Here is a 12,464-nt window from a genome sequence, read left to right on the forward strand (position 1 = left end):
TTGGCATGTTAAAGTGAATTCATTGGGGCAACTAATTAATTATGTATGTGAATCATGCATGACTTTATTGAAAATATTTACGTTACACAAGTTCAGTCATCCAGCATGGACTTCCCCTTGGTTTCCTTCATGAAATATGTAAAGAAAACAAATGAAAAGGCTGTGACTCCCGCACAGGACCACATTGTTGCCGAAATTCCCCACTGTTTCATGCAAATTGGGAATATGTTCAGCATGACAAACACAAAGCTGCTGCAGACAACAATTGCCATTGAGGCTGCCTTGGCACGAATCTGGAAATCACTCCGTAATGCATTATAATTAATTGCGATTAAATTCGGTTTACGCACCTTCACAGGAAACATTTCCACGAGGCTGACGAAGAAGCAGCCCACCAGCCCGATGTTGCCCAGGAAAATGTCCAGCGACATGAGGAGCAGGGGAATCCAACTGTACTCGCTGACGTCATGGCTCTGGGCGTACTGTGTGAAGAACCCGAAGGCGGTGAGGCTGACAGCCACGCCCCCCGTGGAGACCAACATGAGGAGCTTGCGGCCACAGATGTCGCAGAGCAGAGTGGTGACATAAGTGCCCAGGATCTGCACGGCTCCGATGATGATGGTGCAGGTGTCCGGGTCCATTGTGCTGCCCGACTTGGCGAAGATGTCCGACATGTAGTTGACCATGGTGAAGAGTCCGCTGAACTGGTTGGCCACCAGGAGTACGAAAGCGGGTCCATAGGCTCTAAGGGCAGGTCGCGACACTAGGAAAGTTCTTATTTAATAAGGACTATTTAATCAGGAATATTTATTCATTATTCAACTTACAGAAGTCCCTGTAGGTGATATCATCCTGCAGTGAATCTCCCTTTGTCAGGGCAATTTTCATGACCTCAAACTCCTCCATTGCTTTATTTTGCTCGTGGATATTATCGCTGTCCTTGATGTTCTTGTAGTAGCGGAAAGATCTCTCGGCGGCCGAGTACTTCCCCTTTCTTATCAGGTGCATGGGCGATTCCTTAATGAACAGCAACACGGAAACTAAATAGAATAAGGGCAAGATCAGCACTATCCAGGGAATCGAGTAGTACGTCATGTGGGTGCCCATTATATAGCCCACTAGAACGCCAACGTTGACCGATAACATGACCATGGCTGAGAAGGTTCCTCGAATTCTGTGGGTGGCAAAACACATAGAGATTAATGGTGACTAACACCTCTTGCCAACTAAAAGTATGAACTAACTCCGCTCAAATGGCTTTCATTCCGTGACGTAAAAGCCCGGCCATATCTCATGCCGACGACAATCCCCGCGCGACAAGCCATAAATTATCCACTTACTTGGCATCTGCGATCTCACTGAGGAAAATGGGGTGAACAATGTACATGCCGCCGCCACAGATGCCAGCGAGAAGCCTTCCCACGTACAGGTACTCCACACTCTGGGCGAAGTAGACCAGGATCCAGAGGCACTGAAAGCACACACAATGAGAGTTAGGAGGTCCTTTCACTCCCTTCGATGTTGATTAATTACCGAGTGCGGCAGGGCGATGAACAGCAGGCACCTTTTGCTGCCGAGCCGCCCGAGCAGGCAGCCTATCAAAATGTTGCCCGTCACGGAGCCCATGCCCAGCATGGAGCCCACCCAGGACATCTCGAACTCCGACTCCACCCGGAAGCCCACCTCGTTGTCCGACTGCAGTTTCCGCAAGGTGGGCGACAGCCAGCCGATGCCGATGCCATGGGAAACGGATATCAGATTAACTGCTCGGGGAATTTCAATAAAATATTGTGAGAATTGAATTTACATTACTCACTTATCAATGTGGTTAAGAGCTGGTAGCGATTCCTGCGGTTGAGCAGGCAGTTCGGCCTTTGAAACAGTTGCATCAACATTTTCCCCCTCAAAAAGTAATCCCTTTATTTTCAAAATAAAAAAATACCACCGATCTTTATTCAGTCTTGCATCGCACAAGTTACTCTGATCACTGAAAGGGCGCGCCGCCGGGAAATCGGCTTAAGTATCCGGCCAGCCGCCATCTGGCCGTAAAGATAGCCACTGGCTTAGGCTAATCGCCCGGTGATATATACCATTATCTCTCCAGCAAACAGACTAAGCCTACAGGAGCGATTTGCCTTTGGTCTCTTCCAGAAAGAAGCAAAAGTAGAGAAAGCACAGGAACGTGATGCCGCTGCAGCTCCACATGGTGACCGAAATGCCCCAGACGGCCATGCAGATGGGGAAGATCTTCAGGGTGAGGAAGACGGTGCTGCTCAGGATGACCACGAAGGTGGAGACTGCCACCGATCGGATCTGTTGGAATATAAATTGTTAATTATTATTAAATAAATAGATACATGTAGCATATAGCACTCCACCTTGGATGGAAACAGCTCCACCAGCAGCACAAAAAGACATCCCACCATGCCGATGTTGCAGAGGAACACGAAGAAGGATAGGATCACGAGGGGCAGCCAGCCAACCACGGAGAGATCCTCAGCCTTGAGATCCTTGGCGAAGAACGTGAAGGTGCCGAAGGCCAGGAGGCAAACGGAGGCTCCCGAAGCGGAGGTCAGGATGAGGACCCTCCGGCCGTAGTTATCGCACAGCAGGGTGGCCACGTAGTTCCCCACGATCTGGATAGCCCCTATGAGAATGGTGCACATGCCCAGGTTCAGGTTTGTGTAGGAAGCCGCAAAGACGTCCGACAAGTAGGTAGTTATACAGAAACTGGCGCTGAACTGGTTGCAAATGAGCAGGACAGCGGCGGAGGCATAGGCCTTGAATGCAGGTTTCGTTACTGAAAGGGATAACAAGTGATATTATTAGAATATATTAGAAGCCTTTGAGCACTCACTAAAATCCCTGTAGTCGAAGGACTTGTCCTTCTCCGCCTGATAATTGTTCACGAGGAACTTCAGCTCCTCGAACTCGCTCTCAGCCTTGATGTCGTCCCTCCGGATGTTCTTGTAGAACATGAACGACTTCTTGGCCGCCTCGAACTTGCCCTTGCGAATTAGGTGATGCGGGGTCTCCGGGAACATGAAGGTGCAGATGAAGTAGCAGACGGGCAGGGCGATGATGAACGGCGGGGATGTAAAGTAATCCACGCTTGTGGACACAATATAGCCCGCCAAAACACCCGTGTTCACCGACAGCAAGATAATGGACCCGAGACGACCGCGCACACTGCGAAGATTTATGGCCCAGTTATGAGCTGTTTTCCCATCCAGCACGTTACTTCACATTGACTTCACTCACTTGGTGTCCGCAATCTCGCTGATGAAGGTCGGCAGGACGACGTAACAGGCGCCACCGGTCATTCCGGCCATCAGTCGGCCCACGTAGAGGAACTCCACGCTCTGGACAAAGAACACCAGGCACCAAAAGATCTAGACGAACGTGAGATAAGCACCTGAAGCTGGTGAAATAGTTTCCCCCGAAAACGCCGACTCATCTCACCGTGTACGGAATGGCGATGAACAACAACATCAGCTTGCGACCGATGCGATCCTGCAGGAATCCCGCCAGCAGGTTGCCCATCACGCTGCCGATTCCCACGAGGGATCCTATCCAGGACACCTGGTCCACCAGCACGGGAAAATTGAGGGGGGAGTCGTCTGTCTGGATGTCCCGCATCACCGGCGACATCCAACCCACACCCAGGCCATGCGAGAAGGTGGCTATGTTCACTGGGGAGTGAACGGTTCTAGAGAAGGATCTCCCAGGATTCGTTTCAAATCCTTACCCAGCAAGGTCACCAGAAACTGGTGGCGAATTCGGCGACCCAACAGGCAGTCGGGGTTGTCGAAGATCGACGACAAGCGCAACTTAAACGTCATGGTCGAGATGCTTTCTCCGGACTGAATGAGATTCATCTACGGACCGAACTTCCCCTTAAGTATTTCGTGACCGGTTTATCTAAACCTGATAAGCCAAACACTTTTATAACGCTTACCAGATGGTGAATACACATTAAAAAACACTTTCTATAAAAATAAAAACAAAATGAGGTATATTTTCTTTTTGCTTTAAAAATAAATTTAATATTGAGAAATTAATTATTTTTGACAAATTTTTAAATCAATTTCTTCAGATTCCAGTTGAAAGTACAATTAAAAAACTTAAGGCTTTTTTTTTTTTTTTTAAGGAGTGGTTTGAAACTTGGATAAACAACTGAAAGTATTAAATTTTACTTACTCTTTTGCATATCCTTTAAACAGCTTCATTTTAATAAAATTTCTTTGCTCTTAAGTACGATATATTAATCCTCGATCATGGACTTTCCTTTGGTCTCCTGCAGAAACAGCCAGAAATAGAGAAAAGTGAGTAGAGCTGAGGCGGCGGAGAACCACATGGTGTATGATATGCCCCAGTAGTGCAGCATCAGGGGAAATAATTTTAGGGTGCCGAAGACCAAAAGACTCAAGAATATCACAGAGAGCGATGTGGCCAAGGATCGAATCTGAAAAGAATGATTAGGTGAAATCGTTGGATACTAAACCTCTCATGATTCAAGCTTACCTTCGCAGGAAAGAGCTCTACGAGCACCAGGAAAAAGATTCCGATCAGTCCGATATTCGCCACATAACAGATGATGATCATGATCACCAGAGGAAGCCAATTATAATCGCTGAGATCATATGTCTCTGCAAAGTAGGTAAAGATGCCAAAGGCAGCGCAACCGATTCCCACTCCCAATGTGGAGATCAGCATCAGAACCCTTCTGCCCACTATGTCCACTAAGATTGTCGAGGTGTAAACCCCCACGATCTGAACTATTCCTATGATAATGGTGGCCGTGTTGACATCCACAATCGAACCAGAGGCCTTGAAGATATCGGACATGTAGTTGATGAAGCTGAAAACGCCACTGAACTGGTAGCCCAAACTGAGGACGACGGAGGCAGCAAAGCCTTTCAAAGCTTCCTTTGTAACTGAAATAGGAAAAACTTTAAGTTAAGTGATTTTATTTAATTTATTAATTACTACTTACTGAGATCCTTGTAACTCAAAGGAGCGGAGTGCCTGGTCTGCTGAGAAAGAACAGCTGAGCGAAGCTCCTCGAAGTTTTCCTTGGATGATTGCTCGCAGATTACATCTCTCTGGTTTCTATAGTATCTAAACGATTTCTCAGCCGCTGCAAGTTTGCTTCGTTTCAGCAGATACGGAGCTGTTTCGGGTAACATTATATTGGCAATAAAGTAAGCCACTGGCAAGATAATGGCCAAGAAGGGTACGACGTGATAGGCCAGATAAGTGCTCAGTATATAACCAACCAGTATTCCCAAATCGACAGATAGCATCACCATCGATGTCAGGGCACCTCGAATGCTGGATAGAAGAATTTAAAAAAATGTTGGTTTCGAGTTTAAGTACAAGTATTTAATACTCACTCGGTGTCGGCTATTTCGCTGATGAAAATGGGAACTACCACGTAACCCGCACCTCCGGTAAATCCACAAAAGAACCTGGCTACATAAAGGAAGTACACATTCGAGGCGCAGTAGATTAAGATCCAAATGCACTACAAGAAATAATGTATTCTTAGGGATTTATTTTATAATAAATATTATATTATACATATTACATATTATATATTTAATGATGGTTTACCCACCGCATAAGGTCCAGCCATTAAGTAAAGGCAGAACTTCCTTCCAGCTCTTTCAATCAGGAAAGCAATGGTTAAATTTCCGCACAGGCTTCCCAACCCCAACATGGAACCCAGCCAGGAAATCTCCGCGAGATTGACCTCGAAGTCCAGGGGAGAGTCGGCAGTTTGGATTTTGGTAAGTGTCGGTGAAAGCCACCCCACTCCCACTCCGTGGCCAAAGGTAATTATGTTCACTGAGGATAAAGCAGTTTCGAAACTGATGTTCCTTGATAATCCTTGCAAACTCGGCTGGAAACTTACCAATTATCGTGGCCAAAAGCTGATAACGTGACTTTTGCTGCAGCAACGAGTTCCTTGAAATGCCTGCCATTTTAGCCGTGGGAATGTCAGTCGCAGTCCAGAGTTTAGACACAATTGCGACGGCCTGTAGTTCTAAAAACGCAGGAAAGGAAAAAGCTCGCTGCCAAATCTCTTCACAAACTTTATACCCGCAATATCAGAGATCATTTTATTTGCCCGGCTTGCTGCCTGTACCTCTAAGGCTTTCAACCAGCAAGCCCACACAAACGCACATTTTACATTGTAAAGATAATTGCAAAAGCTTTGCACACCTGTGTTTTGGACCTTAGCCATTTCACAATTCAAACAGTCAGTTTCCACATCCACCATCCCGGGGATGAGACCACAAAAAAAGGGGCTTGTCTGTCTGTATCGTTTATGATGTTGGTCCAGACCCAACCGGCAATTTAGAAGATTAGGTCGAAGGCGGAAGGCTTCTGGTAAACAAGTGATTATAGATGAAGAGCCAATACCCGTGAGACCAAATAAATTGCAGCTTATACCAGGAAAGGCAGATAGCTTCGGCAAGCCGAAGCCTATATACCCTTGCAGTCATCAAATATGTCAAACAAAGTACAAAAAGGCTAAACATCATCGAAGCTTTGACGGATTTTCTATTCATTTTCTATATTATCGACTATTGTGTATATGGCAGCTATATTATATAGTCCGATTTTGCTAATTCAAGAGTCGTTAGGAAACTCTATATTCCAAAAATTGTCTGATGAGAAACAACGATGTTTTTCGATCTTTGGCAGCTATATAGTAGTTATTAATAAACAAAAAATATTGAAAAAAATTTTCAAACAGTTGGAAAGAAATAATATTTATTTAAAAACGCAACATACCAGTTTTTTGAATAAGATTATTCATAATCATACAGATGAACAAATGAATTTAAAATTTTATTTTTCTTGCTTTAACTGCCGCAAAATTTCTGATTGTCGTAGCAATATCCAGTGACTGGAGATCATTTTTTTCTATCGAGATCGTAGCCATATCACATAAGCGTTCTTGAGAAATGGTAAATCTTAAGTAAGTTTTAGTTAATTTTAATTTTAAAAAACTTCTCTCCGCACTTGCAACACTGATTGGAAGTGTTAATAAAATTCTCAATGATACGAAAACGTTTTGAAACGTATCCATCAATCGGTTTTGATTTATGTAGTTCAGTGCATTAAATGGGGTACTTTCAGATGGCAGCATTCGTGATAGGATAACAAGTTCTTCTTTTCGATAATCGAGTATACGATTAATCGACTCTTCCATGACGCCAATTTCAACTGCACAAATTAAAAAAAAAAAAATTCCCGTGAGCAATTATTTGGCGCCCCAGATGACGGAAACAAAGCAGTTGCCATCTTCGCCTTCGCTGACTTTGCTCTGCAAGGGTATAAAAATCCGTCTTAAGGATTCACCCACACAACTTTTGTAAATATTTCATTGTACAAGAGAGAGAAAACCACTTTCAAGTGAAAAGAAATTTTTAATTGGTACTTGAAAGGTTATTTATTGGCTTGCCAATTCAGAATCAATTTTTATAATTGACCAGGATTTTATTTAGAATTTTATTGTAAACATAATAATAAGAGAGAAAAAGCTCAATCTTCAACCATGGATTTTCCCTTGGTTTCCGCCAGGAAAAAGAGGAAGTAGGTGAAGGTCAGCAAACTGGATGTGGCTGAGAACCACATGGTCCACGGAACACCCCAAAAGTGCAGCATCAGGGGGAACAACTTCAGGGTGAAGAACACCATGATGCTCATCAAGATCACAGATACCGAAGTGCCAAAGGAGCGAATCTGAAACGGAAGAAGGAGCAAGCTTAACTCAACCAAATGAAGGTTTTCCATATTTGGTAGGTGCTCACCTTGGAGGGAAACGCCTCCACGATTACCAGGAAAAACAGTCCCACCAATCCCGCATTGGCCACGTACAAAATAAAAACCATAAGAAGCAGGGGAAGCCAATGGTAATCTGATAGATCATAAATCTGAGCAAGGTAAGTGAATAATCCGAAGGCAATGCAACCGATTCCCACTCCGAAGGACGAGAGCAGCATCAGGAGTCGTCTTCCCACGATGTCCACGAAAATGGTTGAGGTGTAAACCCCAATGATCTGCACCACTCCAATGATGATTGTGCAGGTGTTCGGATCTATGACGGATCCGGATCTCTCGAATATCTCTGAGGAGTAGTTGATGAAGCTGAAAATGCCACTGAACTGGAATCCAGTGCAGAGAACAGCAGTAGCACTGAAACCCTTTAAGGCGGGTTTGGTAACTGAAAAGGAGTTTTTAACTTGGATTAACAATAATATGCATGATCTTAGGACTCACTCAAATCTTTATAGCTAAGGCCACTGGGATTGTTCGATTGCTGGGCAAGAACAATGGTTCTCAGCTCCTCAAACTCCTCTTTTGACGATCCGTCCCTTTGGTTCTTGTAATATCTGAAGGACTTCTCAGCCGCACCAAGCTGGCTTCGCTTGAGCAGATAAGGAGGCGTTTCTGGCAACATAAGACTGGCGATGAAGTAGGACACAGGCACTATTAGGCCCAAGATAGGTACGACGTAGTAGGACAAATAGGTGCTGAGTACAAACCCAGCCAGCACTCCGAAATCAACGGACAACATCACCATGGAAGTCAGAGCACCTCGAATGCTAAATGTTCGGAAGTGTAGCGTTTTGTTTTACTTTAATTACATGGGAAAACTCACTTCGAATCGGCCACTTCACTGATGAAAATTGGCACCACCACGTATGCTGCTCCTGATGTGAAACCACACAGAAATCTGGCTGCGTACAGGAAGTAAATATTGGATGCACTGTATATAAATATCCAGAGGCACTAAACGAAATAGTTTGTTTACCAAATAAAATTCATCAAATCAAAATAAATTCATTTGCTGAAAAGTTATCTTACTGCATAGGGTGCTGCCAACAGGTAAATGCACCATTTCCTGCCAGCTCTCTCTAGTAAAACGGCTATAACCAGATTGCCACACAAGGCGCCCAATCCCAACATGGACCCCATCCAGGAAATTTCATCGATGTTCACTTTGAAATCCAAAGGGGAATCCGGAGTCTGAATTTTGGTCAGGGTCGGCGAAAGCCAGCCCACTCCAAATCCATGGCCAAAGGTTATGATGTTCACTTCAAAAGTACAAATTAGATTTAGTATAAAATTAACTTGGACCAATGCCAATCTCACCAATCAAAGTGGCCAAGAGCTGATATCTCGAATGAGCCTGCAGCAAGGAGTTCTTGAAGAGTTTCGCCATTTTTCCGAGCTTACTATCTATTCCAGAATGTATCTCCGCGAATGTAAGAAACCCCTTTTATAAACTTATCCAAAGCGAAAGCTCTTGTGGGAAACTGTAAACTTTATTGTCTCACTATCAAGGTTGGTTTGCCGCCTGCCGGGCTATAAAGATTATTCTCCACTCGACAAACTCCATTTCCAAACAAACAAATTAAAATTGTATGGTGGAATTAGCAAAGTAAAGCACTCCATCGTGGTCAAAGATAATTTGTAAAAGACACGAGTGTGATGTAACCACGAAGAGGGGATAAAAATGGTGGATGCCAAGAAAAATTTAAAGTGCATAAATGTATCCTAGAAGTCGACTATATAAACGACTATACTAACTAGACACTAGTTCTTTACAAAGACTTAGTCTAAGCACGCACCCTTTTGAACTTTGTTGTAATTGTGCTTTTCTAATTACTCGCAATTAAAAAATAATAATAAAGCAATAATATCAAGGCAACAAATGAATGTAAACAATATGTAATTGAAAACTATTTATTTCAAAAAACGTAGTCATTTATTTTTGTTTGGCGTTCCTCTAATATTAATTCAGTAACAAGCATATCAATAGTTACTAAGCCAAAGAAAAGCTCAACGGATTTCTTTATCAAACCACTCCTACTTCAGATTTAATTATCTTAACTGATAACTTATCTAATCACAGATTCCGGCTTGTTGAATAGATCTTTTGTAAGGCGCCAGCTGAGGAAGATCAAGGCAGTTGAATAGACAACTGATTGTTTGATGTGGTTTTCCCCGCTACAATCAAAGTAGCTGTGCTTAATTTACAACCAAGGTCGGCAGACCAAATGATAGCAATCCTTTGATTTTCCGTGAGATTTTATTGAAAACAATAACAAGTTAAGTACTAATGTTTCTATAGGCTGGCCATGATGGCTTCGATTGTCTTGCCCTTCGTCTCGGGCACAAAAATGGCGATGAAGACGGCTGCTGCGAATGACAAGCTGGCAAACATGTAAACGGTGCCGTGCATTCCCATTGTTTCCGTGAAAATGGGCATCATCTGAAAATAAATAAAGATGAATGGTTCATTCGAGAGAATCCCAGTTATTCAGTAATTAATTATGAAACCCACCTTGATGGTGCAGGTGGAGATCACCCAGAGCACGGTCATGGTGATCATCATCGCGGTGCTCCTGATCTTCTGCGGCATGATCTCCGATATCACCAGGAAGGGCAGGGACAGCAATCCGCAGGCGGCCACGAAGAGCATGAAGGAGAACCCGGCGATGGGCACCCAGCCGAAGGAGGTCACATCGATCCCGAGCACCTGCAAGTAGCTGTACGTGGCCATGGCGCTCTGGCCCAGTCCGATTCCCACGGCGGAAACCACCAGCAGGATCTTCCGGCCCAGGCGCTCCACCAGGACGTAGGAGGCGTAGGTGCCCAGCAGCTGGATGGCTCCCACCACGATGGCGGCCACCGTGGGGGACAGGCTGGAGCCCGCCTGCTGGAAGATCACGGCCGTGTAGATCAGCATGGCGAAGCAGCCGCACAGCTGGTTGAAGCTTATCAGTCCGATTCCGATGAGGAAGGCCTTCCGGTTCTTGCCCTCCGCTGAAAAAACAGGGAAAATTAAATTAAGTAGAGTAAGTTAAGATTAGAAGAATCATTACAACTAATCCCCTTTTTGTTCAAGCTCCTTTTTCATTTAATTAATTTACTATGTTAACCAACCAACAGCTAATTCGATTTCTATGTTGATTGTTCGCTAAAAATTAAGTATACGCAGTGTGGGAGTTGGTTATTTTCGCTAAAAATTAAGTATACGCAGTGTGTGAATTGGGTATTTGGTCAATTTTAAATGGCGTATTTATGGTAGTGATTTATGTCTCTGTTTCTTCTGTATCTCCTTAAATATTAAATTAAATGAAGGCTTTGAGGGGCATTCAAAATTACTTAAAATATCTAATAGCATCCTAGAACTTGTATCTCATAATTTCTTTCAATATTCTCACCAAAATCTCTCCAGGTGACACCAGTGGTCTCAGCCTCGATTTCCTCACCATCTGCGGAGGGTTTCTCGGTGGGCTTCAGCTTCTGCAACTCGAACTGCAGCTCCTCGCTCAGTTCCTTCGCAGGATTGGACCTGATGTTCCGATAGTAGCGAAGGGAGTGCTCTGCCTCCTCGGTCTTGTTGATCTTCACCAGGTACTGTGGTGTTTCGGGCATGAACCAGAAGCAACCAACAAAAACGAAGGACAAAGTGGACACAATCCAGCAGACTTGGGCATAGTTGAAGTAGTAGCCGAGGATGAATGCCAGCAGAACACCAGCGTTGCAGGTGAGCACCAGGAAGACACCCAGGACACCTCGAATACTACAGAAAGGATACATTTAAGCTTGCACTGATTGAAAAGCTGGGTGTCTCTCACTTGTCGGAGGCCAATTCAGCCACATAGATGGGAATCACTGTGAAACATCCACCGCCAGCCGCTCCTCCGATAAATCGCGCGATGTTCAAGTGCATCGGATTGCGGGCAAATGGTATCATCACCCAGCCCAACTGTAATTAAGTTTAATTTAATTTTAATTCACTTGAATTTCATGTGTGTAGAACTTATTACCAAGTTGGGCAATGCCATCCAGAGCAGGCTCTGTCTCCTGCCAATTTTCTCAGACAACCAGGTGAACAAAAGGGTGCCGAACAGGCCTCCCGTGCAGATATTCGATGCCACCCATCCCTGATCCTTGGGGCTCAGGGGTCCCGTTTCCAGGGGGCTGTCCTCCGCAGATAGTTCCAGGAAACTGGCCGATGGCCAACCGCAAAAGGCGCCATACGAAATGGTTATTATGTTGACTGCACAAAATAATTAGAAAGTTTACATAGTTTTCTGTTTATTTGATTTGACTTATTTCTTTTGAACCAACCACTTATGGCAGCCAGGTATTGGTATTTGTCACCGCCGGCGGAACTCATTTTATCGGAACTTTTTTTTTTTTTTTTGGATAAACTAGTGTTCTGTGAATTTCATAGCCCGACGAGTCCTGCGTTTTGACTGGTTTTGCTTTCCGGGCCGACCGTCGAAAGCCCGTAAGTGTTCGCGTTTAACTAAGCGAAACCAGTGGCTGAATGATAATGTTTATATATTGCACTAGATCGTAAACGAGCTTATTTGTTCTGCGGATGAGAACGCGAGTAGCGTAGATTATTATATAGACCGTTATCACCG

General features: G+C 44.3%; 4 protein-coding genes across 4 annotated transcripts; all 4 read right to left on the reverse strand.

Annotated features, from left to right (window-relative positions):
* Nucleotides 1-39: 39 nt before the first annotated feature.
* On the reverse strand, nt 40-2,061 carry LOC108092447 (facilitated trehalose transporter Tret1). Its single transcript, XM_017192032.2, has 6 exons — nt 1,817-2,061; nt 1,534-1,763; nt 1,341-1,471; nt 828-1,174; nt 351-763; nt 40-293 (listed from the first exon to the last, which is right to left on the reverse strand). The coding sequence occupies exons 1-6, from the start codon at nt 1,893-1,895 to the stop codon at nt 93-95; spliced, it is 1,401 nt and encodes a 466-aa protein (XP_017047521.1). The 5' UTR covers nt 1,896-2,061; the 3' UTR covers nt 40-92.
* LOC108092446 (facilitated trehalose transporter Tret1) lies at nt 1,932-3,986 on the reverse strand. The gene is made up of 6 exons (XM_017192030.2): nt 3,749-3,986; nt 3,463-3,692; nt 3,262-3,392; nt 2,858-3,189; nt 2,379-2,800; nt 1,932-2,313 (listed from the first exon to the last, which is right to left on the reverse strand). The coding sequence occupies exons 1-6, from the start codon at nt 3,876-3,878 to the stop codon at nt 2,119-2,121; spliced, it is 1,440 nt and encodes a 479-aa protein (XP_017047519.1). The 5' UTR covers nt 3,879-3,986; the 3' UTR covers nt 1,932-2,118.
* A 32-nt stretch (nt 3,987-4,018) lies between these two features.
* LOC108092330 lies at nt 4,019-9,247 on the reverse strand. Its single transcript, XM_043207934.1, has 12 exons — nt 9,172-9,247; nt 8,884-9,113; nt 8,678-8,808; nt 8,296-8,621; nt 7,827-8,239; nt 7,563-7,758; nt 5,918-6,049; nt 5,621-5,850; nt 5,397-5,527; nt 4,997-5,334; nt 4,525-4,937; nt 4,019-4,465 (listed from the first exon to the last, which is right to left on the reverse strand). Exons 1-12 carry the CDS (start codon nt 9,239-9,241, stop codon nt 4,265-4,267), a joined length of 2,811 nt encoding a protein of 936 aa, XP_043063869.1. The 5' UTR covers nt 9,242-9,247; the 3' UTR covers nt 4,019-4,264.
* An 845-nt stretch (nt 9,248-10,092) lies between these two features.
* Nucleotides 10,093-12,353, reverse strand: LOC108092549 (facilitated trehalose transporter Tret1). The gene is made up of 6 exons (XM_017192184.2): nt 12,163-12,353; nt 11,859-12,091; nt 11,667-11,797; nt 11,250-11,611; nt 10,367-10,848; nt 10,093-10,294 (listed from the first exon to the last, which is right to left on the reverse strand). Exons 1-6 carry the CDS (start codon nt 12,209-12,211, stop codon nt 10,148-10,150), a joined length of 1,404 nt encoding a protein of 467 aa, XP_017047673.1. The 5' UTR covers nt 12,212-12,353; the 3' UTR covers nt 10,093-10,147.
* Between the last annotated feature and the right edge of the window lie 111 nt (nt 12,354-12,464).

Source organism: Drosophila ficusphila, unplaced genomic scaffold (genome assembly GCF_018152265.1).
Source record: "Drosophila ficusphila isolate 14025-0441.05 unplaced genomic scaffold, ASM1815226v1 contig_412, whole genome shotgun sequence".
NCBI classification, from domain to species: domain Eukaryota; kingdom Metazoa; phylum Arthropoda; class Insecta; order Diptera; family Drosophilidae; genus Drosophila; species Drosophila ficusphila.